The sequence below is a fragment of the Ursus maritimus genome, unplaced genomic scaffold, assembly GCF_017311325.1.
Source record: "Ursus maritimus isolate PB19 unplaced genomic scaffold, ASM1731132v1 scaffold_13, whole genome shotgun sequence".
In the NCBI taxonomy this organism is placed as follows: domain Eukaryota; kingdom Metazoa; phylum Chordata; class Mammalia; order Carnivora; family Ursidae; genus Ursus; species Ursus maritimus.
The window spans coordinates 63,214,660-63,242,119 of NW_024423675.1; the positions used below are offsets into that span (position 1 = coordinate 63,214,660).

General features: G+C 50.8%; 1 protein-coding gene across 2 annotated transcripts in view; it reads right to left on the reverse strand.

Moving 5' to 3' along the window:
* Nucleotides 1–27,460, reverse strand: part of AGPAT4 (1-acylglycerol-3-phosphate O-acyltransferase 4) — a 120,969-nt gene that overhangs the window by 28,451 nt on the left and 65,058 nt on the right. For both annotated transcript variants that reach the window (XM_008688485.2, XM_040628034.1), the window contains exon 3: nt 2,407–2,576. In XM_008688485.2, coding sequence (XP_008686707.1) covers nt 2,407–2,576 — 170 coding nt within the window. The remainder of the gene's footprint in view (nt 1–2,406; nt 2,577–27,460) is intronic.

A 27,460-nucleotide genomic window follows, 5' to 3' on the forward strand; every position in this document is an offset into this window, starting at 1 on the left:
CCTCTCCTGACCTGGGACCCCTCTCCTGGCCTGGGTCCCCTCTCCTGGCCTGGGAGACCCTCCACACGTTACTTCTCCCGTGAGCACACCGCAGGAGTCCCCTCTTGCCATCTGTTAGTGCCCGTTTCCCCGTGGCTGCGTGCCTCTGTGAGTTTCTCTATTTTGCCTTTGCTCTGTTAGTTCCTGCCGGGTCCCTCCCTGACCCAGCGAAGTACTGACAGCTCTCGGTCCTCAGAACGAGCCCCGTGCAGACCATGAGCTGGGAGGGAATTGGCAGCCTGTTCCCTGTGCCAGTTGGCCCTGGTCGTTTTCTGACGCAAAGGCTCCAGGGCCCCCGAGGCACCCGCAGCTTTTCCTCCTGATGCCTCCCTGGGGTGAGGAGCAGAGCTCTGCGATTAGACTTACTCGTCACCATCCTGGAACCAATGATTTAGCCAAACGGAGGCTCTGGGAGTGTCTTCACGAAGTGCAAATAATAGCAATGCGATAAGAGTTAGGAATAGCATAAGCGCAGCGAACGGCACCCGGAAAGAGGCCATCAAGCTACCGAGAGCACAACGTGGATGGGACAGTGCCTGCAGATCCACAGCACCTGCTGTGCCCCGGGGCCTCCTGCCCCGGACCGGATGTGTGTTCATGTTCGGAGGCTGGATACCTCCCAAAGCCACGTGGGAAGCCCGGGACACGTCGCCTGTCCCTCAAGCACACGGGGAGAACCAGGGCTGGGAGGACACTAGCACGCCAGGAAGTCTAGCTCTAAGGCAGGAAAACGCATATTCTAGCAGTCAGGGTGCAAAGATGCCAGGTACCCTTTCTCCCAAGACAGAGGAAGGACCACGTCCCAATCATCCACATCCACGATGGGGTTCGGATGGTGACATTTTAGGGGGAAGTCTCCTCTTGCAGAGAACAAAACCACAAAACTGTACTTGAGATCTCTGCCCAGGGTCTCTAAAACAGAGAAAGGCAGATGCTAGAATGTTCTGTCTTGCTCCTGAAAATACATTTAGCACACATGCACACACAGATATCAAGTTGGAACTGGAAGAATAAATAGGAAAACAAAGAACACTGTTGGCAGGAAGGCTTGTTGCTTTCCTAGAAATCCTTTCAGTGATTCACCCACAGGCAATGCAGCTTTCTAGAAGTCTCAAGGCAAGCAACAGTGATGGAACTCATTGTTTCTATGGCTTGAAAAATGGCAGAAGACCTCATTTGCCTTTTGATAGTTTAACTGCATCATAATGAGTATCATTTGTCCCAAAGATGTGAATGGGACTTGGTTCTAAGCACATGTCCTTCTCTCTCCTTTTGCCCCCAATTTAAAAGTGCATAAATGTTTAAAAGCAGATACAAAATGTGTCCCAGGCTATACAGTTCTCCTTCACCAAGGGTCTTCCCAAACAGGCCAAGTCAAAGGCACCCCCAAGCGCCACTGGCCACTCTGAGACTCCACAGGCACGTCAGGGACTGGACCCACGGAGCCTCCCCACTGGGTCAGACCCAGGGACTCTCATCCCAGCTCCTCCTCCGGTCTCACATCTCCTCTGCTCTGAACACTGTGATTTGATCCACCTGGTCCACCAAAAACAACGTGACATGAGCAGACACCCCGGTTATCTGCAGGGGTGGCTCCCAGGTGCAAAACAGGATCGCCAAGCTCTGGCGCAAACTGTCCCAGCCCTTCCCCACCCCGGGCGAGCGGGCGTTGCAATCCCTGTTGCGACAGCCCAGTGCCGAGACAACTTCAATTCGGTTATCTGAGAGAGGCGTGACCAAGACACACCTTGCCGTTTTCGAGGGGACAAAAAGTCAACTAAGAAAGCCCAGCCCCAAAGGCGTGCGAGAAGTCAAACTAGTTGGAGGACACAGAATTTCGTATTTCTTCTGAATTCTGCCATTGAAACTCTCTGGCTTGAGGATTCCACACTCTAAAGCCCATAAAGATGAAAAGGCAGGGGTGAGGGCGGTCCGTGAGCCGGGGAGGACAAGAGCTTAGAGATGAAGGACACCACGAGTCCAAATCCAAACCTACTTCATCGCTGTGGGACCTCGAGCAGATTGTTCAAACCCTCTATAACTCGGTTTTCTAAAAAGGGATGTAAATTCATAATATCATAAATATCTCTATAAAATAATCTCTATAAATAGTAAATATCTCTATAAAAAGTAAATAAATTGTGTATAACACATGGAGCACATAATAATCACTGAATAAACATCATTATTGCTCGTGAGAAGACATTCATCTTGATTCCAAGCAGGAATAAAAAGCAATCGGTGACGAACATTTCATCAGGTGGAAACCGTGAATGCCCCTGCGATCCTGGATGACTGAGAGCAAAAAGGCAAGTCATAGCGGTGAACAGGGGAAATGTGCGAGGGGGAAACGTGAATCCAACTTACCCCTAACACCCCAAAGCGTTCGGCCAGGCTCCAACCACAGAGAAAGTCAATCTCAAACTTGTGGTTCAGAACCACGATGGCATTTTCCTTTCCATACTTGGGGTAGGCCTGGGGGTCTGTGTGGATGACGCACTCCGTGCCCGACCACCACTCCAGCAGCATCACCAGCTCTGGAACAAACCACAACAACAGACAGACGTTTATTTCATGCATCCCTGGCGACCAAGGCTTGGTTCTGCTGGGCCGGGCTGGCGCAAGGCTCTCCCCTCCCGCCTGGGGCAGAAAGCAACTTTTAGCGGTCAAGTTCTGGATCGTTTCTGCCAGGCCCCTGTCCTTGGCATGGTTTAGAAGCAGAAGGAGAACGAGAAAGGCTCCACCACAGTGTCCAGGGAAGGAGAGCAAGCACCGAGAAGGCAAACGACTTGCACTGCCTGGTGACGTGCCTGGGGAGAGGTCAGTCAGAAAGCCTAGTCCCTCAGGAATGCGCCCTCGTGTGCACAGCGCTCTGAGGGGGCACGAGGTGATGTCCGGAATTCTGAAGATCCTGGGAAATGACTCGTCAGGACACTTACAAACTCCATCAAAGAACACGAAATACCTCATCTCTCTCTCCCGTTCGTGATGCTTGTGAGCGCCCAAAATAATGAAGACCCGGGTGTGAGGAAGCGAGGTTCCATCAGGGCCACGACACTGCGGGCCTAAGTGGAACTTAGAACACTCCGTGTAGGCGCCTGTGAAAACAGAAGTCCTTTCTTCGGGCAATAATGACCAATTTGACTTTATTCTTCAGGGATGGCTTTAATCCTGGTGACCCATTCCCAACCTGGCTGCTTCAGGAAACGCCCATCTATATGGTAGAAATTGTCCAGAAAAAGAGGGGCACGTTGGCATAAAAACTGTATCTACGTAGGAGCTTTAAGAGAATTTGGAAAGCTGAAGGGGTTCGGCAGGTGGATGGGTGGGTGCGTGGCCTCTGCCAAGGTCAGAGCCCTGTTTATCTCTGGCTCGTGGGGTGCACATTTATCAGAGGACTCACTAGCTACATACATACACACGCACACGCACGCACACGCACATGCACACGCATGCACCTACACACACATGCACACACACGCACGCGCACGCACACGCATGCACCTACACGCACACGTGCACACACACGCACACACGCATGCACCTACACACACATGCACACACACGCACGCGCACGCACACGCATGCACCTACACGCACACGTGCACACACACGCACACACGCATGCACCTACACGCACATGCGCACACACACGCACACACACGCGCGCATGCACACAGACAGACAGACGGGCAGGTGCAGTGTTGACTCCAGGCAAACCTATGTTTTAAAACCTTTCTCCTTGAAGCTGGAGACTGATGCTTTCTAACTGCTGTTCTAGAACTCTCTAGAAGGCATTGCGTGCTAGTTTGTGAGCAGTGAGCACTGTGGGACTTTGGACAAGTGAACCTCCTGGTGCCTCGGTGTCCTAATCTTTAGAATGGGTCACTTCACAGGCTCCGTGAGGATTCGGGTCTATGACACGCTGCAGGCACTCCACACAGAGCGCAGATGAAGGTCCCAACAAATCAGCCCCTCAGGATCCAGCGTTATCATTAAAAACAAACCAACACCTTCCCCTTACTTGACAATGAAAAGTGTCTGTCTATTCCTTGGAGAAAACGCCAAGTCCCCAGTTGTCCAATAGGTGGTGACATCAGTGGGACCTCAGGTGGCAAGTCAGGGAAGAAGTTAAGTGCATAGGGAGGGCGGGAGGGGCAGGCAGCACCGCCAGCCAGGACTAAGGGCCAGTTTGTTACCACTGGGTAGAAGGATGCTTGTATTGCCGCACTGATTTCTTCTAAGAGACAGGGCGGGCAGGAACAATCTACTCCGTTACTAGCCACAGAGCACAGATAAACCCCAAAAGCAGAACTACACAGGCATCCACCAGATAAGGCTGACCATTCCTGTGACTCACATCCACTGCCATTCTGCAAATAACCCCTGAACGCCTCTCCGGGCCCCACTCCTCCCCACAGGGTCCAGGCAGCGCCGATGCACACTTTCCCCAGCGCCCTCCCCGGGACTTAGAGCGGCTTGTGATACAGCGTCAGATCAGCTCCCTGATGGCAGAGCACAAGCCCTGGGCGCAAGGACTGCATTGCTGGTTCTTCCAATGCTGGCCTTAGTCCAGAACCCAGCCCAGTGCCGGCACACTGATGCTTTCAACAAACACCAGTCACCTACTGTGTGCAAACACCATGCCAGGTGCTGGAGGCGTGGCTCGGACGCCTGCCCTCCTGGAGCCGACCGCCCAGGGGGAAGAGAGTTCTCCACTCGCAAGGCGGTGTGACAAGAGAAGGAAAGACTTGTTCACAGGATGGATGGTTGCTGAATATTGTGCTCGCGCATATGACAGTCAGACAGTCCAGGCTCCAGTCCTGGGGGTGCCACTCACCACTGGCTCATTTCTCAATGTCCCCTAAGTCTCCCTGTCCTAGTGTCCATAATAGGGACAGGAAAAGCATTTAGACTGTACCCGAGACTGAGGGTACTAAATCAGATTACGTCGTCAAGGCAGCTAGCATAATGCTGCACATAGTAGGTAATTGGTAAGTGGCAGCCTTTTATTACTATGATATGCATGGTGATTTTATAGCACTCAAGGTTCTGCAACCACCAAAGGCAAGAGGGAAGGGGTGGGGGAGGGGAGCCAGACGGAGCCAGACCGAGAGAGACGGGGAGAGTGTTACAGCGACTTCTGGACTAGAGTGGGGAGCGATGATTTATGGCTTCATAATGACGGCAGTGAGAAGCCACTGGAGCATTTTTAAATAGGCACACAGCAGCACCTAATCTGCATTTTGAAAAGCTCACTCTGGCTGAAGTGGGAACAGACTGAGGAGCTGGGCCGAAGCAGTGAGGGGGTGGGTGCCGCAGCCCCGTGAGCAGGTGATGGTGCCGAGGCCAGGCAGCTAACAGCAGAGAAACTGGTTCTCAGGACACTGTTAGCCATATAACTAAACACTAAATGTCACCCAGAAGAATTTTCTTTCCTTTTTTTTTTTTCACCAAATGCTTTCAATTTTTTTACTCACAATAAATACATTTATAGAATCACATTGTAAAAGAATTTAAAAATCCAGAAGTATATAGAGGAAAAGGTGAAATTCCCCTTGATGGCTTTGTGACCTGTCAATTACACTAGGCTGGACTACATTTCCCAGACTCCTTTTGTGTTTGTTTGTTTCCAGTTATGGGGGGCCATGAGGGACAATCCTGGGTGGTTTGGCAGGTGGAAGGAAGGCGTAATTCACACACATTGCTGCTGATGTGTTGATTCACCTCCTCGGCACGAAGCGGCAGCCGAGCGGGGCTGCAACTGCTCCTCTCCTTCACATCCCCCTCCTTCGGCTTCTCTGACTCCCGGGCCAGGTGTGTGTGTCTGCTGGCTGACACAGGGCCCTCGGGCCATCAACACCAGACGCAATGAGAACTGACATGGGATTCAGTGTGTCCTCGTAGGGCTTCAGATGGTGCTTGGGGGTTCCAACCTTTTGATCGTCCCATCTTACATCCATCACGCCTTCCTGACTGCCTTCCCTGGGGCTTCAAGCTCCAACATGAGCCGCAGAGACCACACCCCCAGCTGCAGAGACAGCCTGGCCAGCCCCGAGGTGTAATAAGGACCATTCCCTGCGATCCGTCCCTGCACAGGTGGGTGCGGAGCTCCCAGCGGCTCTGCCCTGATGAGGCTCGTCCTCCTCCCCACCCCCAACCCACTCGCCTGTCCAGGGCTAACCATTAGGAAGAGTTTGGAAGGGGGCGCCTGGGTGGCACAGCGGTTAAGCGTCTGCCTTCAGCTCAGGGCGTGATCCTGGCGTTATGGGATCGAGCCCCACATCAGGCTCCTCCGCTATGAGCCTGCTTCGCTTCTTCCTCTCCCACTTCCCCTGCTTGTGTTCCCTCTCTCACTGGCTGTCTCTATCTCTGACGAATAAATAAATAAAATCTTTAAAAAAAAAAAAAAGGAAGAGTTTGGAAGGAAGCCTTCTAGTCCTGTTCCTAGGCGTTTACACAAAGACACGCGCACACACACACACACACACACACCCATAAGTTTCCCACTCACAAATGGGTTCATACTTTATCGACCTTTGTAAAAATATACATAGAGTAATTTTCTCCAAAATGTATATTCTGGATCTGTGAAATCCTCACATTAAGTCTCTGAGACTGGGAGGCACCATTACTATCCCCGTTTTAAAGATAAAGAAACAGAGGCACAGGAACTTCTGTTCAATATATGAAATTGTCATTTTTTTTCGGGTCAAAAATAGCCAGAATGACAACTTCACAAAGGATAACACAGGGGCTGCACGGCAGTTCATGCTATGGATATACCGTGATTTATGTGGCCATTCTGCCATTGATTAGCATTTTCCCCTTGTTTTTTTACTGTTACAGCAAAAAACATCCTTGAAAATGCATGTTTTAGACAAAAATATTTGTGAAAGTACTTCTCCAGCATAGGTATACACAAAAGTAGAATTATGGGTTGAAGTGTACGCATATTTTAGAATGTTACAGGTATTTCCAAATTGCCCTCCGAAAAGATCTACCAATCTACACTTAAATCAAGAGTGTGGGAGAGGGTCTGTGTCCTACTGCCTGGAACTGACGCGAAGCTCCTTGCAGGCCGGAGCCACGCGTGTCCTGCAACATGCATTCCCATGTGGGGTATGCGGTAATGTCACTGACCCTGTGAGAGTCTCCAGGCAGCACCCGTGTCTCCTCATCTTTGGTCTCTGCCACCCTTGTCCCCACACCCCACATGGCAGATATTCAGAAAGCTTTTGTCTTTAGTTGAATGACTTACCGGCTGATGTTTTAGTTGGATGTTCTTACATAAGTAACGGCGCACGACTTACAAATACCCCCATGAATTAAGGTTTCCTTTACCCTGTGGTGTGTGGCTGCTCTCACCGCTCTGGGCCAGGGCCTGGCTCAGCCTTTCCCTCAACAGTTTCACAGCCAACCGCTGGGCAGCACCATCCTTCTAGCTGAAGGGCACCTGCCTCGTGGAGCTGCTCCCATGGGAGGGGTGACATCTGTCATTCCAGTGAGACGCTCTCCACACCACACGCGTCGGATGTCAGGGCTTTACAGCGGCCCCGGGCTCAGGGCAGGCACGGCGCCCCGGCTCCTCATGCACAGGGCTCTGTGGGGTCGGCCAGCAGCCCCCTCAACGGCCTGCCTCGCCTGCTCCCACCATCTGCCCTGGGCCCCATCCTCCATGGAAACGGGGGTCCCATCTCCTTGCACTCTTTGGAACCTCCAACTCAACTTAGGAAGTGGCCCAAGGGCACCTGTGCAAACGATTCTGATCAGAACTATGGGCAGGTGACTGGTGCCAAGGACGCCCGTAAGGAAGCAAGGTCCTTCCCTTGCGTATTTGGGGGGAAAGGGCTCGTCAGCAGTTGTGGATTGCAGACCTATCATCTGGCATGACGATGCTGGGAGTCAACGACAAACGCTATCAGAGCAAACAGAAGAGAAGCAAAATCAGGTCTTTGCCCCCACAGCATTTACCATCTTGTTTGTGCACCATACCAATTCTCGTGAAGCAACCAGGAAAAAGCAATAGGAGCTTTTATCTAACAAGAAGTGGAGCCAATAATTGAGTAGTTAATTAAAAAACACACTCCTAGTACAGCTAGGAATGAAAACAATGCATCAAATCAAACCTGAACAGAGGAAGGGGGGAGGGGGCTCCTCTGACAGCGCCAGACAAGGGCCCTGAGGCTGCGGTGCTCCCGTGAGGGGCCCGCACTGGGAGGATGCTGGGAAGATGCTGGGAGGAAGGAAACCAGGCTGGCAAAGTTCCCGGGGGCTCCCCGGGCTGGGCTCACACCACCGTGACTTGGCAGTCACATCTGGGCCATTAGGGTGAGCAAGTGCAGGGTCTATCGGTGCACATGGCCACTCAGGGCCCAGCCCCACGCATCCCTGAGCACGGGCAGGGCGTTCTGTACGGGCCCCGGAGCTGCAGACTGTAGGGAGACACGAGGAGACAGGACAGCTGTGAGGGCCCCGCCCAGGAAGGTCACTCGGGAAAGTGGCTGGGATTTGACTTCTCCAGGGTCAGGTGCCAGCAGGTAAAGAAAACATGGCAGACAGATCCTTTGCTGACCTCCAGACTCCAGGTCCCCTGGCCTGGGCCTACTGTGTGCGGTGATTATTTGCTGAGCCAAAAAGTCTGCCACCCCAAGGATGAGCCAGCCACGGGGAACTAACGGCCATGAGACAGAAAAGGCAAAGAATGGCAGAAAACTCTGGAGCACGGAGAAGCCACTGTTGCCCCTCAGTGACGTCCTCATGGAGAGCCTCCCTATCTAGAGCTTTCTGCAGATGCCTCATGGTTCTCCTTGATCAGCCTGTTCCTGCTCTCCGGGAAAGTGGGTGGTGAATGGGTCCACATGGGATGGATGATGGCTGCCAGGGGGTCGTGCACAGACCACGAGCCATCCACACCTGGTGTCCTCAGACCCCGGAGTCACCTCTCTCCCGGCCCTTCCTGACGCTTGTCGGGCACATTGGGCTGTAGGTTAGAATCAGCCTTTATTGGTGGCAATGAAAAAACTTTGGTCCCTGACCTAAGAAGGGGCCTGGGGGGTATCCTTCCCTTTTCTTCGCTGCCTCTCCTCCAACCAAGAGTCTTCTCCATTCTGTCCCAGAAATCCTTCTATCCAGGGGCACTGCCTCAGGTTAGGGACTCCGCACTCTTTTCTCTGGCCTTGCCGTGGCCCAGACGCTGTGGTGACAGCAGGCTCTGCACTCCTGGGGCTGCTGGTGGCTCTGCGGTGGCCCAGCCAGGAGACGCCCCCCCCCCCCAGGCCCTGAGCCTCTCTCAGCTTCCTCATCTGGCTGGCTGAGTGGGGGGGACACCCACGAAGTTCAGTAGGTGCAGACACTTCGGGACTCACATTCTGTCCAGGTTCTGTCCTTCCTACATTCTCATGTCTGTCTCGGCCCTTGAGAACATTCCCATATCACCATCAACGCAGACAGGGCTGCCCCAACTCTCAAGCCATTTTACTGTGACCTCAGAATAAATCTAAATGGAAAGATCAGTATTTGTTCAAAGATGGAGGAGATGCCTGGGAGGCAGGAGAAAGGGAGGCATGCCGCACACGGAGTGAAGTCCTGTCTCACAAGGTGGGCAGGGTAGCAGATTTCCTCCGGTCCCCAGGGCCTCACCACCTTGTCACGGAAACCGGTTCCATCCCATTCTCCCTCCCCTCCCCTCCCCTCCCCTCCCCCCACCCCCTGCAGCCTCAGCCTGCACCTTCCTACCCATCAGGAGGGGAGGGACACCCTCTTCACCTGGTCCTCCCCAGAGGTGCCCAGTGAGCCAGCAGGACCTCAGGGGCTGTCAGAAACTCTTAACAGACAAGATTTATGACCATGGCTTCTATGATATGATGCAGCAATTTTGAAATTTCCGTCCTATTTAAAAATATTCAGTTTGCCCAATTTTGCAGTCTTTATATTTCCTGTAGCGACTCCCCGAGGGCGGGGGCTGGAGCTGGCCAGCGGCTACTTCCCAACAGCTCAGCCACCCCCAATTCTACACACAAGGTGGGGGCGGGGGGCCACACCTGGCTCAGCCCGTTTTTTGCAAACACCGCGTGGGGGAGGGGCATGTGGTGCAGGAAGAGACTTGCCCTGCAAAATCCCCAGGGGCCACAGAGAAGCAAGGTCTGGAGCCCAGAGCTGTTTCGTTGGGTTTGCTACTGTGCTGCTCAGGTTCATCACAGATCCCAAAGAAGTAGATGGATGAAAGGGAAAGTGAGGAGGAGACGCACCTATTTTCCTGTTTGTAAAGAACGAGGAAGAGGAGGAAAATGGCAGGAAGCCCCATTTACTGGGTTAGCTCGCAGCATCCTGGAGAGCCACTGTTGCTGTCCCCATTTTGCAGATCGGGCCATGGAAACCGTGGGGCCAGGCAGCTGGCTCCACTCCCGGGGCTGGGACATGAGCATGCAGGGTGTTGAACCCAGAGCTGCGGCCACTGGTGCCCAGGAGGCCTCTCCGAGGCTGCACAGACACTAAAAGCCATGATTATATGGGGTGGGGTGGGAGGTGGGAGGGGGCAGATAAGAGGAAGATCAAAGTGGAAGGATCACATCTTGGCCTCGGGCGGAGGGTGTTCAGGCCCTTATCTGTCAGATGTAGAAGGCTCGTGGTAAAGGTGAAATTTGCGGCAGCATTCACGGCATTGACCGCGTGCCTGACACAGAGCTGGTCTGCCCGTCACTCCTACAGCGACCCTACAGCGATGAGGACAAAGACATAACGACGAGATGGAGAGAAACATCTCCTTCCGGAGATGGACGAAATGAGCAACACACCAGGCTCAGCGTCCACTTCTGGACACCCCCTCCATCTGCAACCCCACACCCACCCTGTCCTCAGTTTCCCCCGACACAGCCGATACTGAGCAGCTGCACGACCTGGCCCCTCCTTGGTGTGGAGCCTGGCTGCACATGCGCTCCCTGGGGACCCTGCCATCCTGCAGACCCACAGCCAGGACCTCTCCCCTGCCCAGAGGACGCGGTGTTAAAGTCCCCTCCTGGCCCCGCACACCTTACACCGAACTTTCTGCTCACTCGTGGCTTGACGGGACTGCCATTTTCTCTCCTCTCTGCCACGCATTCTGGTAGAGGCGCTGAGGAGAAGTCTAAGAAAACAGGGCAGGCAACGTTTCTGTAGAAAAGACCCTGAAATTCAGACTGTTGATCAGAGTTCTTGTTCAAGCATCAACCATACAGCATCTCCCACGTCTGGATGTAGGGGAGAGATGCAACAAAGGAAAACTACAGTTTTATAATTAACTTTATCTAACTTTAAAAATGATATGATTACATCTATAATGATGTGTAATCTATAAACTAAGTATATATAATTATGTGCTTCTAATAGTTCTTATAATTTTAACTTTTAACTGATAATAATTAGGTGAAAAATGAAACCTCTCACCCTCAGAATCCCCCCCCCCCCAATGCAAACACGAAGCTCTGAAGTTTGCAATGCATGGTGGGCTACTGTCCCTGTCCTGAACCGAAGGCGTCCTGAACCGAAGGCGGAGGGGATGTGCCTCTCCCCTGGCCACACCGCGCTGGGGCCTGGGAGGGGACCGTCAATGAGCTCCCTTGCACCTGTCCTGCACCCCTCACCTGGGGGCCAGCCATCAGGTCGCAGGCACCCACCTGGCACTCTCTGGGCCCTGGGCAAAAAGTGGAATAAATCTATGAAACTGAACAATTTGGGGAGCTGAGCAAACAGGAAGGTCTGGTCTCAGCCGTGGCCCCTGGGGGGCTTGCTGCAGGCGCTGAGCAGGGACACGCTGTAAAAGGGAACAGACTTAAATAACCGAATGTACCTTCCATCTTACGCGGCCTGACGCAGATGCTGGGACTTCCGATCTGAGACCAAATCTAGGTATCCGTCCCTGCCCGTCCACCTCTAGGCCCTACTGTGCAGCCGCCTACTCCCCACGCCCCACTCACAGCGTCCCTAACCGGCTGCAAACGTGGCTGGAGCCAGTTGCTCCTGCTCCGCGCTTTCTCTTTCTTCCCCACTTCCATCTTCCCACCACCTCTTATCCAGCCTTCCAGGCTCAGCACAATGCCCACATCTCAGCTCCAAGGCCACACACCCAGGTCCTCCGAACTTCCTGATGCTAAGTGTGCTCCACTCATTTGGGCGCTTGCTTGGATTTTATTCTGTCTGCACCATTTCCAGTTAGCGCCCCAGCACATGCCTTCCTTTCAGTGCTCCCTTCTGGCCACACCAGACGGGGAGCCCAGTGCACCTGTGACATTTCAGTCCACACCCCGGAGGCATTCCAGCTTTCCCCACTTCCGTGCCCGAGCCATCGGGTGATGCTGAGGCAAGACGCCCATAAACAGACACACAGGACACCTGTGCTGTTAACATTTCGTGGGGCAGGTTAGGAAAACAATCTCTATAAAGGCTCCACAGAGTGGGGGAGGAGGAGGGAAAGTTTGGGAAGCTGAGCAGTGGGGCTCTGATGGAAACTGGTCTGCTAGGAGCTGGCATCGAGCGAAGCCACCTCCTCCATCACTGTCCCTTTTCCGGCCCCCAAGAAGTGCCCGTTCCTAGGCAGGGTACGGAGGGAATGGACTTGACCTAGGATGTTCTTGAAGCTCAAATTGTAAAAAGGTAATGCTGCTACATTGTAACTTTCTCCTGAAGCCTTGAGCAGGAGGCCATGAGGGGCCATGAAAACATATGCCTGAACCAGATGGGGTGGGGGGGGGGTGGGGGGGTGGGGTGCTGCTGTTTCCTTCCCCACCATATGCACATCCTCCCAAATGAAGGAGGAATTGGGCAATGGATTTTGAGCTAGAGGTGGACTGAGAACAGGCAGTATAAACGCTCCAAAGCTTTACAGCATGAACAATGGAGTGAATAATGTTAGCGGTGGAAAATCAGCTTCATATTAAGTGGAGTCAGCCTCTGCTTCCAATTATTGGGTCAATCTTTCAGAGAGGCCAAACGTCAAGATATACGACTATCTTGAGTGATGAGTATAAAAGCCGGAGAGAAGCCCTATGCTTCCCACCCTCAGTCAAAACCTTCAGGTGGGAGGAGAGGGAAAGAAAGGGTCTAGAACCCAAATCCCACCACACCACTCTGGTACCCTGACATCTGGCTTCTCGAAACTCCCTTCCAGGTAAGCCGCTCAGAGATCACTGAGCTGTGGAACCCCTGCCATCTGATTTTCCAGTCCTGAATGTGTGAACCTTACTTACGCAGCCATCAAATCCTGAGCCCTACGGGCGTCCAGGGCAGTTGGAGGTGCTTGGATGTGGCGGTGAGCAAACCAATTCCAGCACGAGAGATACAATCGCACAGGCACAGAAACATGTAACTTGGAAGACGGCTGTCATGGTAGTGGGGCGGGGGGGGAGGGGCCAGGAGGGGGACGAGGCTGATCTTTCCGGAGGGCTCCAAGGAGGCCTCTCCGGCTGTCACAGCAGCTTAGCGCAAAGCATGCTGTGGTCTAATCGAACGTAACCTCTGCCAGACAAGGGGCTGGACTCGTACATCGGAAGTTTCCAGTGCCCGGAACTGGGGACACACTTAAGAGGTGACTGGCTGCCCTGGGGGGAATGACGTCAGCAGGTTCAGGAGACCAGGGACAGGGAGTGGGCTGCGTGATCAGCTGGGGAGAGGGCAGAGGGTGCGGGCAAGTGGAGGGTGAGTTGGGTTCCAGCAGGTGGAACAGACAGGGTCCACGGTAGGCTGGATGGGGTGCAGGAGAATAGGAGGTTAGAGACACATTCTAAGGTTTCTGCCCTGAGTAGCTGGGCTGGACCTCCTGGTGAGCGAGCTGAGAAGCAAGGGTCAGGGAGGGAGGGGTGGGCGGTGGGGGTGTGGCAGCTGGGGTTGGGCCCCGTCAGTCAGGTGAGGGGATCCTGCAGTCCCGGCTCGGACTGGTGCAGTGGTAATAGTGCTATCCCACCCTGGCCTTTGAGCCTCCCCATTCCCTCGGATTGCTCTGTCCCCAGTCCCTGCCTCACCTCTTCTCTCCCAAACCCTGCCTGTCATTCTCCTTGAAACACTTTCCCACTCAGTCACCAGATCAGGTTCCAACCCTTTCCCGGCGCTCGGCAAGAGGAGAAATTGAACTTCACCAGGTCTGGAAGCAGCGATAGCTCGGGACGAGCAAACACCATTAACAGCCAGATTCTGTTCTCTAGAAATGACTCCCCAGGGTCAGGAGGCACACTGCCCACCATGAGGAAAAGCAGCGGTGCCGCGAGCCGTTCTCTTGGACAGCCACTGAATCTGGATCTGTGGAGCATTCAGGTCTAACTCCCGGTTCACCAGGGAGGGAGGGCGGAGCAGGTGAAACCCCACCCCTGTGAGAGCTCAGCCCGCCAGAATGTGGGGCCTTCCACAGGACAGAGGCAAGAAGGGGGAAAAGGTGGAGGGGTCTGTTCTAATAGAAAAAAGACAGACGTAACAAGTGGGAGGACCCGATTTAAATCCTGATTTGAACACTCCAAATGCTCCAAACAGGTTGGAAACCATTGGAGAAATCTGAATCTAGATGGTAAGACATGATACTAAGAGAAGATTAATTTTGATAGTGGCGATAATATTGTGGTTATGTTTTTAAGGTGTCCTTTTTCTTTATAAAACACACCTTGTGATAATTTGGAGCAGCATTTCATGACATACGATGTCTGGGATTCACTTGAAAACCATTGCTACTGAGATGAAATACTTAAAGTTGAGTTTAGGTGCCATGAACGCGGGGAGTCCTTACGCTATTCTCGCTACTCATATTTATTTATACGTTCCGTAATTAAGAAAAAGAAAGCTAAAGGAAACAAGTTCCCTGTTCCACAGAAGAATCTGTCCAGGAAACAATGAGCCCAGGGTCAAGGGCTTTCCCCAAAACACTCGAGTCCTGCCTCAAGCATTGTTCACTGCCACTTCTCTAGAAGCAACGGGAGAAAGAGACAAAGACAAAAATCTTAGAAAGATATCCACGTGTAAAATGTAGACCAAGCCCACAAAGGGATTTCCATTTTTCTAATTTCTGCGAGAGATGAAGATTAAAATACAATTTGAAAATACTTTGCATTTCAATGCCATTCTATTAAGCGATTTAAAGGAAGGTCTACAGTTCTCACAGTGAGAGCCTTCACCTCTCTGCTCTCCCTTTGCTCCCTCCATGGGCTGGTCATGAGCTCTCAAAGCTTCTGCTGTCCACTGTCCACACTGTCACCACGTCAAGTTCCCAGGCCTGGTCCAGGCCACGTGGGAGTCAGGCCACAGAGGTGGGGCCCCCAAGCCTCACCCCGTCTCAGCAGAGTGACTTTGGGGAACTCCATCCCCCCATCTCGGTCTCCTGATGTCTAAAGTGGGGACAATGGTACCACTAGTCTGTGGCAATGCTCTTATGTCCGTGCTTGGTGAATAAAAGCCAGGTGACTGCTTGGTAATAGTTATTGGCTCTGGCCCATGTTTCCGACCTTGATCAAATGAGTAAGTACTTGCTAAGTGCTTTCTCTGCCAGGTCTGGGGGTTGCGGGGAAGCACGGGCAGAAATCTTCCAGGCTCTCTTACAGAAGGAAGGTCAGAAACACCCAAGTGAAATGAGAACGTATCAACACTTTGTGAAGGGTCTGGCTGACAGCCCACTCTTAAGGGCAATAGACCCTTTCCCCTCTTCTCCCTCCAACCCTTCACACACTGACACTGCCCTATTTCTCTGATCCAAATCCTAGTGCCCTTCAAGACTGGATCGAATCCCGCTGACCCCAAATTCTGAAGTGCCCTTGACTCGTGAGCGGGTCTCTGTGCCTCCTGCTTCATGACGGCGGGTTCGTGCGCCTCTGGTCTCTCCCACCTCCTTGAGCTCTGACTAAAATGTGCTATTTAAATGCCCAGAGTGTCTGGAAGCTTCGACTTCTATTATATGCTCCTAAGGTCTCCGTCAGAGTGATCCTCCCAGAACTACGTGCTAAGTTGTTTCAAGGAAAGGAAGCTTTCTTAAGGGATGCCCGGGTGGCTCAGTCTGCTTGGGTCATGACCTCAGGGTCCTGGGATTGAGTCCCACATCGGGCTCCTTGCTCAGCGGGGAGTCTGCTTCTTCCTCTCTCTCTGCCTGCTGCTCCCCCTGCTCGTGCTCTCTGTCTCTCTGACAAATACATAAATAAAATCTTACAAAAAAAGAAAAGAAAAGAAAAAAGAAAGCTTTCCTAAAACCAGGAAGTATGAAGGCTGTGGTTATACTCTGAGGTGTTTCCCTTCCCATACGCACAAAGATGTTACACCCTTGTTGCGCCTCAGGTCTGAATGTTCTCCTTGAAGGAAAGAGGCCTTCCCCCCATCCTTGAACGGAAGTTACACTTCACAAGCTGGGTGTATGCTATCTCCGTGTGGGCGGGACCCACATTCCACACTGAGAGTCTGCCAAAGAGCCTGGAAATAGGGCACAAGATGGCGTTCTCGATGTAAAACTGTAAAAACAAATGCCAAGGACCAAGCAGAGACGTGTAGAAGTCGCTTAAAGAGAACACATGGTCTCCTGGCCAACACTGAGACCCCAGCTTCAGGTAAAGAAACAGACACAGCTGTAGAAAGAGTGAATGAACCAGAAGGCGTGCGGGTGACGCAGCGGCCAGGCCTGCCCACGGGGCTGATACCCCCCCGACCACTGCATACCCACCGAGTCCCCTGGCCGAGGTTGCAGATGCACCCATCCGCCTCCGGAATGTGATCTGAATTCCAGCGTACATCAGCTTCGGGCCCGAAACGTCTTGATCAGCAAATGCGAGCAATTGCTACATCGTACCGTCCCCACGGAGAAGTAGACTATCAGCTGCGCTCTTATTTTCAGACGTAAGTGTATCAGAAGATTACTTAACATGAGCTCACTGGAGCCTAATTAAAATAATAATAAATCAAATGTCATAGCCCAAAACACGGAGGACCAGGCTCCAGAATGTGGTAAGTCTTCCAAGTACAACCAGCCTAGGGGGAGAGCCATCCCGCGTCTGGCTATCACTAGGGCTCCTCTACAAACAGCCATTTATTTGTGGCCAGGAATTTTGACTTACAGAGCTCACTCACAGGTCATCTGGTCACCCTGCGACAGTTTCCTGCCCCCTCCCATCCACTACCATCGCCCTGGTCCCCGTCCTACCTCGTCTGTGTCTACTGCTATCCATTCTCAGTGGTGCCGTCTCCCCCCACCCCTGCCCCTGATGACCTTCTATCTGGTCTGTCTGCCTCCAGAATCACAGGCTCCTCTCCACCAGTCTGTGCCCAATGCCCGCTTAACCCTGTCAACACGCCTGTTGGGTCCCCACCATCCTCAGCCAAGTCCTACTGCTTGGCCCACCCCGGCTCTTCCCCTTATCCTACTACACACCTTGAGCTAAAGTCAAGTTCCTGGAACCACTTAGAACTCTGTATCTACCCGCAAGGTCTGGCCTCCTGCTCAAGCTCTTCTCTTGGCCCGAAGCCCCTTCCTTTCCATGGCATGTCAAACCTTATCTGTTGACCAGGTCTCAGCTCAAATGAGATCTCCCCGGGAAGTTTTTCTTGATGCCCTCCAACCCCTTCCATTACAAGTAACTCGTCTCTCTTCCCAACCCCCCCATTTAGGGATTCTGTACCAGTAGTTCATTGAAGTCAGACAGACCTGGTTTGAAATCTCATCCCATCACTTACTGGCTTTACAACATCAGCATATTACTCAACCTCCCCGGCCTTCCGTTTTCTCTAGAAAAAAGGAATACTATAATGTCCCTCAAAAAATTGTTCTGAACATTAAATAAGACTAATGTTTACAAAAGAACCTGCAGGTAGCAGTGGTAATGGTTAGCTTGATTCTCTTCTTTCTCACATTCTGGGGAGGCTTCCCTGGTGGGTACTTCTCCCCCCATAGGGCACGCATTCCCTCAGGCGGAGGGTCCAGCCTTGCCCATTTTGTTGCTTTGCTGCTTGCAGCACACAGAACAGGGCTTGCCTGACCGTAGAAAAATAGTTGTCATTCACCAACCTGGCTAAGGGTGTGAGTTTAGGGTAAGAGGAAATTCACAAAGATCCAGGTTATGTCAAAAAATCACTTAAGGGTGGTAGGGTCCTCTAGCCCAGGACACCTTTTTTTAAAGCAACATTAAGAAATTACTAATCACTTTAAGAGCATTTAAAGCAAATTTTAGAACCTTCTTAAGATAAATACCTGCTCTTAATTTTCATCTATGTGCTGTCTTCTTTCACCTTCCCCTCATCGAAATATAATTAGGCTTATTTTCATAACTCAGATTCGTTACCCACAGAGAAATACATAAATCGTAATTTTGAAAAGGATAAAAAAATTAAGATGCTAAAATATACACATTTCCCCAAATAATTTGTAGGGCCATGCGAAGAAGAAACCATCCTGGAATTGTTTTAAAACACCTTTCCTTTGCGGCACCTGGCTGGCTCAGCAGGAAGGGCATGCGACTCTTGGTCTTGGGATCCTGAGTTCGAGCCCATATTTGGTGTAGAGATTACAAAAAATAAATAAATAAACTTAAAAAAACCCCAACCTTTTCTTCACATGAGATACTCCTCCTCTCAGCTTAGGAGGCCACGGGGTACTTCACTTTGCCTTTACTAGCACAGGACCAACTTCAGTGCAGCAACTTTTAATTATCGAGAATAACGTATAAATTGGTTATTCTCTCACAAGTGATGAATGAGGTCACCAGATAGTTCGGAATCTGTCGTAACATCAGCCATTTCAAGTGAAACACCTCGCTAGTGTTTTCAACAAGGTAATATTCTGTCCCTGTTAAGGCTGTCAGACAGAACACAAAGCACCCAGCGAAACTGAATTGCAGATAAACTACAAGCTGTTGTTCAGCCTACGTAGGTCTCATGCGATAGTAAAGGAAAGACAGAGTAAAGCGTGAGCCATGGACTATCTGGGGTGTACTCATATTAAAAATTCTTCGTTGTTCATCTGAAATTCAAATTTCACTGGGCAGCCTGAATTTTTATTTGCTAAATCTGGAAGTCCCCATCAAGCCAGCCGTTGCCATGGCAATGAGCACTGAGGAGGCTCTAGGAAGGCAGCTCTGAATGGACCGGAAGTTGTCAGGGCTGACCCGCCTCAACGGCCCCACGGGCTCTCGTGAACCTCACCTCTTGGGACCCCGGCAGCCGTCTGGGAGATGGGCCTGACTCCCCCATTCTACAGATGGGAAGGCGGAAGGTCCAGGGCTCCCCAAGGCACCGATCGGATGGGGGAGCAGGATTCCTGCTGCCCCTGGAGATTCCTGGCAGTTGATGGCAGAGTTTTCTCACCTGGCCGGCCTCATGAATATGCAGAACACGTGTTTCTTAGAATCTTAGCAATTGTTAAATAACAAACCTATGCTTCAATTACATCCCAATCTTCCAAAGGTCCCTGAGAAATCATTTCACTGGGGTTTGCCTGAGCTTTAATCAAGTTTTAAAGCCAGTGAGTGGGCACAACGACCCGTTACTAAACCCTCATTGCCCAACAGCCCTGGCAACACCAAGGCCAAGAATTAAGAGGCTTTGCCATCTGTGAGCCTCTGAGGTGATCCCCACCGGCTCTGGTTGTGAAGGCAAATTGCCGCAGCTGGCAGAGGCCAAGGCCGATGCAGGGGCTCCCCCATCCAGGGCTCTGAGACTGGAGGTGAGGTAACCCAGCCCAGGCTGAGGGTTGGGGGGATAGCGGAAGGACACAAAGGGATGGAGCAGGACGCAAGGGGGAGTCAAGGAAGGAGGGAGGAGGGGAGAGCACACAGGCAGCCAGCGAGGCTTGTCACATACCCTAACTCATTCCCTAGCCCCAGGTCACCTGTCAGTATTAGTAGTCCCCACACGGATGCAGGGACTGAGGCCCACATTTCAGTAACGGCCCAGGGCCTCTGGTTTGTGCTGATGCTGGACCAAGGCTGGGGAGGGGGTGGGCGCAGCCTGGAGCTCCCTCCCTCAACTTCCTTCTGCCCCTTCACCCCCTCCTCCCCTCCCGCCTCCCAAGCCCCTCAGGGTCCCCTCAGCAGAGGCCAACAGCAACCTTGGGGCTGGCCTCAGGAGTCTCTGCCCCCTGCAGTCCGGGGCTCTACGTCACATTTTCTCATTCGATCACTCTGAGCTGCGTATTTGTCCTCATTGCAGCACGTTGTCGGGAAACAGTGCCTCCGAGGATGGGTAACTGTGGCCAGTCTGTCTCTTTCTTAGAGACCTCTGAGTCACGAGCGCCCCACCATCAGGGGCATCTTAGCTTCTGTGAAGGACAGGAATGACAAGAACCAGGGTGACCTTAGCAAACTGACGCCGGTTAGACAGGCTGTATCTGAAATGCGGCCATGCATCTGGGTAGTGCCGGGGTGGGGGGAGGGGGAGGGGGCACAGGTGGAGCACAGGGATTTTTAGGGCAGTGAAACTGTGGGGTATGACACTGTCGTGGCACATACATGATATTATGTGTCCATCAAGACCTGAAGAATGGACCTGATGTAAAGTCTGGATTTCGGTGAATATCAGTACCTCCAACTGCTTCAGCAACTGTACCAAACGTACCCCACAAATGCAAAATGCTAATAGGAGGGGACACTCTGCGTGCGTCCGTGCGTGCGTGCGGTGGGTGGCGGAAGTGAGGGTTACGCAGGAGCTAACTGTACTTTCTGTTTGCCTGTAAACCTCAAACCACTCTTAAAAAATAGTCTACTAATTTGAAAAAGGACAGGATGAGTTGATCCTTCCCTATTTCTCCCATAAAAAGAATGTTCCAGAAGACACATAAACTATCATGTATGTTTCTGTCCTTGGCACGTTCTCTCCTGCCTTTCAGCTGCTGTCAGTTCTCGATGGCCCATCAACAGAGAGTCGATGAGATGCTTCGCCAGGAACAAAGCAAACCGAGGCTCTGTCAGATCCCTGGTCTTACGACGCTGACCAAGACGGTAGAAAGAACCCCACTCCACCCACACCTCCGAACATCTCAAAGCTCACTCTGCAATTGTGGGGGCGAGAGAGGAAGACCAGCAGCTGCCAAGCCCTAGTAGGTCCACATGAAAAAGGAACGATATCAACATGACCTGAAATATCCATCTCCAGGGTAAAGGGAGGCAGAAAGGAGTCCATTATTAGGAGAGTCAATGGCGTTGGCTCTTGGGCCATAATTTGATCTATTTATCCAATAGACTCTAATCTAAGGCTATCATGGTAGTCAAGCCTTGTTCTTTGCTCTTGACAAATACATTCAGAGGCAAACAGTCTTCCCAACCTAGATTTCCCACGAATAGAAGTCGGTTAGACTCACTGCTACTCTGGTGTCTAAATCTCCCCAGCATCACTACCTTGGTTTCTGAATCCTTGAAGGATATAATATTAACAAGGCTAATGACTGGATTCCAGATATAATAACATATTGATTAAGTGCTCGTTATGGGCTGTGCATAGCGACAATGTTTACAAACATTCTCTCATTTAATGAGGCAGCTATAGTAGACCCTTTTTACACGTGAGGACACCAAAGTATAGAGCCCTCGAGCAGACACCCAGGATCGCAAAGCCAGACTCAACCTAGGCCCAGTGGACTCCAAACCCCACACTCTTAACCACTCTGCTGTATGCAAATTAAGAGTAAGAAATTTGCAGAACAGTAAAAATTTGGTACTTAGGAACTAAAAACTGGGACAATTATACCATTGCAATATAAACTCAAGGGTAGAGAAGCAAGTCTCTGATCAAGGGGGCCAACCGTCCAGACCACTGAAGTTAGGATGCCAAGCGGCAGAAAGAGAAGGGGCCACACATCTCAGGTATGAGTGGAGAGATTTCCACTCCCAGCAGCTCTGACGGCCGGTTGAAACTAGGGCCAGACAAGATTAAGGGTGTATGTATACATCTTCCCACCTGTCATAGTCCTGGAGACATCGATGGAGTCATGAGGGTAAGGACATAGTCAAGGTTAAATTGCAGCCATTTGACTTTTGTTAATTGAGTTTGGAAATATCAATAACCGAGATTTTGTCAGATACAGGTTACGTGAGCGGAGAGACTGCATCTGCGTCATCCCGGTGAGGAAAGATGTCGTTGCAGAAGAGAGTTTCAGTTCATGTGGACAAAATTAGGCCCCAAGGAGGTTACTGTTCCCTCAGTAAGTTCAAACTCTGCTGTCAGCATAGACCGGGTTGGATCACTGACTCTACTTCCTCTAGGGGATGACTCTGGGGAGGTCATTTGTTGTTCTTCAGTCTTGAAGGCAGAAATGGGGCTTCCACCTCAAGGCCCACAGCCTGCGCCATTGTGGCCAGAGCCCTACAGTGTCTGGGGTCGTGCACTGCTCTCCTTCCTGGACTTCCAGTGACCATCCCATTTTATGCACTCTATTCGCCCCACGTTTCCAATGTGTCTTTCTTCTCTCTCCTTTCTCACCTTCTTCAAAATTATCAGAACTCTCTTGGCTCCTTTCTTCCCTGAGATGTTGCCTGGTATGTCCTTACTATCCTGTCAGCATTTTGATACTTTGAAGATTTTCAAAAATAGTTTTTATTCAGTATTTTTAGGTTGGTTTTAATTTTTAGTTTAGGTTTTAGTTTTTAATCTTTCTTCTCGCAGAGCAAGAGTGGGCAAAGTAACCTCAGCAGCCATACTGAAAGTGGGTCAGTTCTCTTCAGGGTGGTTAGCTTTTGTAAGCCTCAAGGTCCCCATATGTAAAAGGGAGTTAATAACCAGTGTCTATATAGCTGTGCTGTCCAGTGTTTTATAATGGTAACATTTTGAAATGATAATTTGAGTGTATGGTGGTAATAAGATATATTATTAAAATGATTTCACCTGTTTCTTTTAAATTTTTCAATATGGCTACCAGAAAGTTGAAGATTGCATGTGTGGTTCTCGTTACACTTCTAACGGACAGCACTAATCTAAAAGATAAACTTAGAGCTCCTTAGCACGTTCAGAGGCATGAGGAGTTCCCCTGTCCTTGACCAGCCTTACTCCCAAACTTGGTCACCACTCCTGTGTGTGTGTGTATGTGTGTGTGTGTGTGAGTTCTCCACAAGACTGTTATTTGAGGAGAGAAACATTTTCTCAGCTTTATTATCAGACTTGGTGCTTACTACAGAGTAGGAGACCAGTGAACATTTGAGTAATGAATGAATGAAATACTTTCCAAGGTAAGCGATCTGATACTCTTCCCTCTTGATGGAAGCCTCTCCTCGCTTCTGGTTTCTCTGTGTAAACGCCTGCCCTCCCAACACCCCTTTACTCACCTGACCCGGGAGAGGGGCGGTAATACATGACTGATGAGTTTGCGAAGGTTAAACAGGAATTCTCGACTTGGCTCTACACTCCCTCCTCAAATGAGCATTCCAATACTCCGGGAACTGCTCTCCTCGACCTTAGGAGGCTGCCCTGGGCCAGCACTGCCTGCCCAACTCTGGGGCTTGGTCAGCGGCCCTTCTGGATTTTACAAAGCTATAGCTTCTCCATCAGAGACAGAGGGAAACATTCTGGCCACCATCCTCCATGTCTTTGCTTAGGTTCTCAAATTGTTCAGAAAAATAACTGAGAAGGACACTATTTATTGGGGCCTCTTGGAGATCTCAACATTATCTATGTCCAAAATGACATATATTCTTTTCTCCACCAGAACAAAATACAGTTTAATTTGACCATGCTGGAAACATTTGGAATTTGTTGCAAACTTCCCATTTAACTCCAAATCAAGTTGAAGAGTAACTCAGGACAATTTTCAGGGTAAGATTCTAGCTCTTTCCAGCGGCAGTCTTCCCGAACAAAGGGGGGAGAAGACAAGCACTGTAGGACAACAACTGGATTAGAAGGCAAACTGGAATAAATACTTTTCAACCAAAACAGTCATTGGGTGGTGTGCCCTGCAATGAATACACAGTCATTCCTAGCTCTAGAGCCATCTAGAATTACGGGGATTTCATGATCATTAGAATTAGCATCTCATATAGTAACCAGTCATCTTTAAAAGGCCAAAGCAGCTTTGTAGAGTGCATTTAATGTCACAGTTCCCTCAGCGTGTTCCTGGTCTATGCAGCAGAAGCATACTTGGTAGAACCGCATGAAGGAGTCAGAGACCCAGAGGAAGACAAGAGTCACTGGGAGATCTAACGCATCTGGCCGTGTCACGCCTCCGTTGTCTTTGACCATTGTGAATAGGAAACAATTCTAGGAAAGCCACCCTCTACCTCTCAGATCCGAAACTTCACATGCATAGAAACTTCAGACCCGGGAGGGTTACCGCCCCCAACAGGCTCATTCAACACACGCAGTGGCGTCCAGCTGCCTGCTCTTGGCAGGTGCAGTGGCCAGCGAGCAGCCAAGTCTCTCGCATCAGGCATCAAGGCAAGTCTTGAATGGGACGCTGCTCAAGGTTGATTCCCATCACACTTTCCCCAAAGCATTCTGATCCTGTTAAGGCTCTGCCCACTCTTGCCTGGTGACCCGGGCAGCCCTCTCTTACACGGTTTCATGATTCACATGCTGCTGCAAGTCCTGGTAGTCAAGAGTACCTCCGGGGGTCAGAGTTTTAGGACAAGCATAGCTTAACAGACCTTAACAAAACCATCGTCACAAAACAGAAGGATAGTCCTGACTTCTTTTCTGAATGATTGGGTTCACCATCTTCAAACACTCTCTTTCGAGGAGACGGAGAAATGCAACAGGGAGGGACATGGTCAGTTACACTGTGGACACTGAGGGCTGAATTTTTACCAACATTTAAAGCAACATTAAGAAAAATCCAGAAACTGGTGAGCCTGGGAGGTTGGAGGGAAATCGGAAGAAACAAGAGAAGGGGAAATTTGAAAAGATAGAAGAAAAGGGTCCATGTCAAGTGCAGCGGGGAAACACATCGAATAACACATGGTGATTGTATGGGGGACACCAACTCTGAGCAGCTGGACCTGGAGGCGAGGACCTACGTCCCCAGATAGGTCTGAAGCAACGGAGTTAGGGGGAAGACCAGAGTTAAGTGTCAGAGTTCAACTTAATGTGTTAAATCCTAGAAGCAAGAAGAGGAAACACTGGAAAGGTGATGGGCTGGGAGAGTTCTACCGGGACACAGTCACTGAGCAAACATTTGAGGGGCACTCACTGGTGTCCAGCCCCGTAGCAGGCCCTCGGAAATTCCTCTATGAGCGAGAAAAACAAGTACCCGTCCTCTTAGAGCTTGTCCACTAGGGAGGAAACACTGAGAGCAGGAGTGGTGTGCACATTCCAGGAAAATATGGTAAGCTAAGGGGGTATTGCAGGAGGGCGCAGCCAGGGAAGGCATCTGGGAGGTAACAACTTGAGAACCTACCACCTCAGTAGCTGGGGAAGGGTCTCCAGCAGAGGGGACAGAAAAGGCAAGTCTTGCCGGGAGAGTGTGCCCAATGCATGCAGGTCCCTGCAGGAGGGTACAGAGACTGGAGCAGAAGGTATGAGAAGGGAGCGGTAGGAAGTGAGTCAGAGGATGTGGGCCAGATCATGCCAGCCTCAGAAACCACGGGAAGAACTCTGGATTTTACTATAAATGTAATGGGAAGCCACTGAAGGGTTCTAGCCCTGGAAGGACTTACGCTGACATGATTTTAAAGATAGTGTGAGGATGGGAAGGGGGAAATTGAGAGTTTGAACTTGGGACGAGAAAATGACTTTGTGTTTCTTCAAATGGGAGAGACAAACAGTCAAAGTGATGGGGGTGGTGGTTGTGGGATGCAGACTTTGGGGAAGTCCAGGCACACCAGCGGGCCTGTGTGGTCACAAACCTCTTTCAGAAAAGCTAATCACAACTGGTCCCTCACATGCAGACTTTACCCACACTCAAAAGCACATTCCCATACTCTGCACCATGGAACCCCAATTCACTAACACTAGGGAGTGACATTAACAAGTGTTTGGGGAGATGGGTCACTCAGGAAAAAATGAGACACATCAGTGTCTTCACCACCAGCCTTGTCAAGACAACACACTTAATGTGCTAATGAGACTTTTCAGAGAGGGATCTCCGCCCCGAACTCCCATCCTCCCACTACAGAGCTGCTAATGAGCGAGTGTTCCAGGACACTGTGAGTAATTCCTGACGAAGTTAAGTACACCTGTTTATCTTGATTTCCTCATGTTTTATTCCTTGTAATATTGTAAAAATTCTCAAGGTCTAAACCTAGTTACCCTCTCTGGAAAATGTCCCAGACCACCAGGCCCACTCCCTCCTGCCTCGGGGGGCCAGCCATGGAGGGAGGTTCAGACCCTGACTGACATGTGTTCCTGCTCTTAACCTAAGGTCATCTTCCAGAAGCTCCTGGAAAGATGGGGGGAGAGTGGAGGGGAGGCAGGCAAGGAGATTCTCTGATGACCCAGCCCTTCCTCCCGGTGAAGATCCGGGCAGAGGGCTAAGTGCCTACAGGCATTCAAGTTCTAGGAAGTACCTGGGCTTGAGAGGAAATGTCACCATCAATCAATATTCACTAGTGATTGCCTGAAATTTGGTCCTGCCTCACGGTCAACTGAAGTGAACAACCCCACGTACTTCACCCAAATTCAGGCTAGCGACTTGTTCGCTCCATTTCCATGTTTTCTCTGTTGGGGGGGGGATGTCTTTTCCACTTCTGTTTTTACATCTGCTCTTCTTCAGTTTTCCACTTCTTTCCTCCTCACTCGTAGTGTATTTCGTATCTTCGCAGTTTTCCCCTCCCCCTTCTATGACAAAGAATGGAGTATGTTTCCCGTTGCATTTACCAATACGCTAACTGAAGAGTTCTATGTTTCTTGTTCTTCATTTTAAAAGCGGATAAGGGGCGCCTGGCTGCTCAGTTGGTTGAGCATCTGACCCTTGATTTGGGCTCAGGTCATGATGTCTGGGTCGTGGGATTGAGCCCCGCTTTGGGTTCCGGGGTCAGCGCAGAGTCTGCTCAAGAACTTGTGACACCGACTAGAACATTGGATCACTGTTGTTTTCTCCCTCTCCTTTGCCAGAGTATGTGCGTGTTAACAGGAGAAATGACCCAGAGCTCCTATATGTCTTCAAATGAATGCGGGATGACATAGCTTGTTAAGGGAAAGATACCTTATAGTGTTCAAGATTCTGTATTTTAAACTCTAGAAGATTCTCAGACTCACATATACCAGAATTACTGCTAATATTAATTCATGCTCTGAAGTCCTAAAAGCTGTTTTGAAATCCACAGGGCAGCAGGCCTTTGGAACAGATTGTCTACATTCTCAGCATGGTTCACTGGCTCGTGCAGAACATCTGGATACGGCATGCCTAACAATGCGGGTTTTAAAAAGATTCCGGTTTGGTAATTGTAGAGAAATTACACACACACAAGAACAATTGGTGTCTCTTCTGCAGAAATAACACATTACAAGACTGTGCGTCAGGTTTGCAGAAACCTATGGAGCCCTTTCTATAGGACTGCAAACATTTCCAGCAGGAATT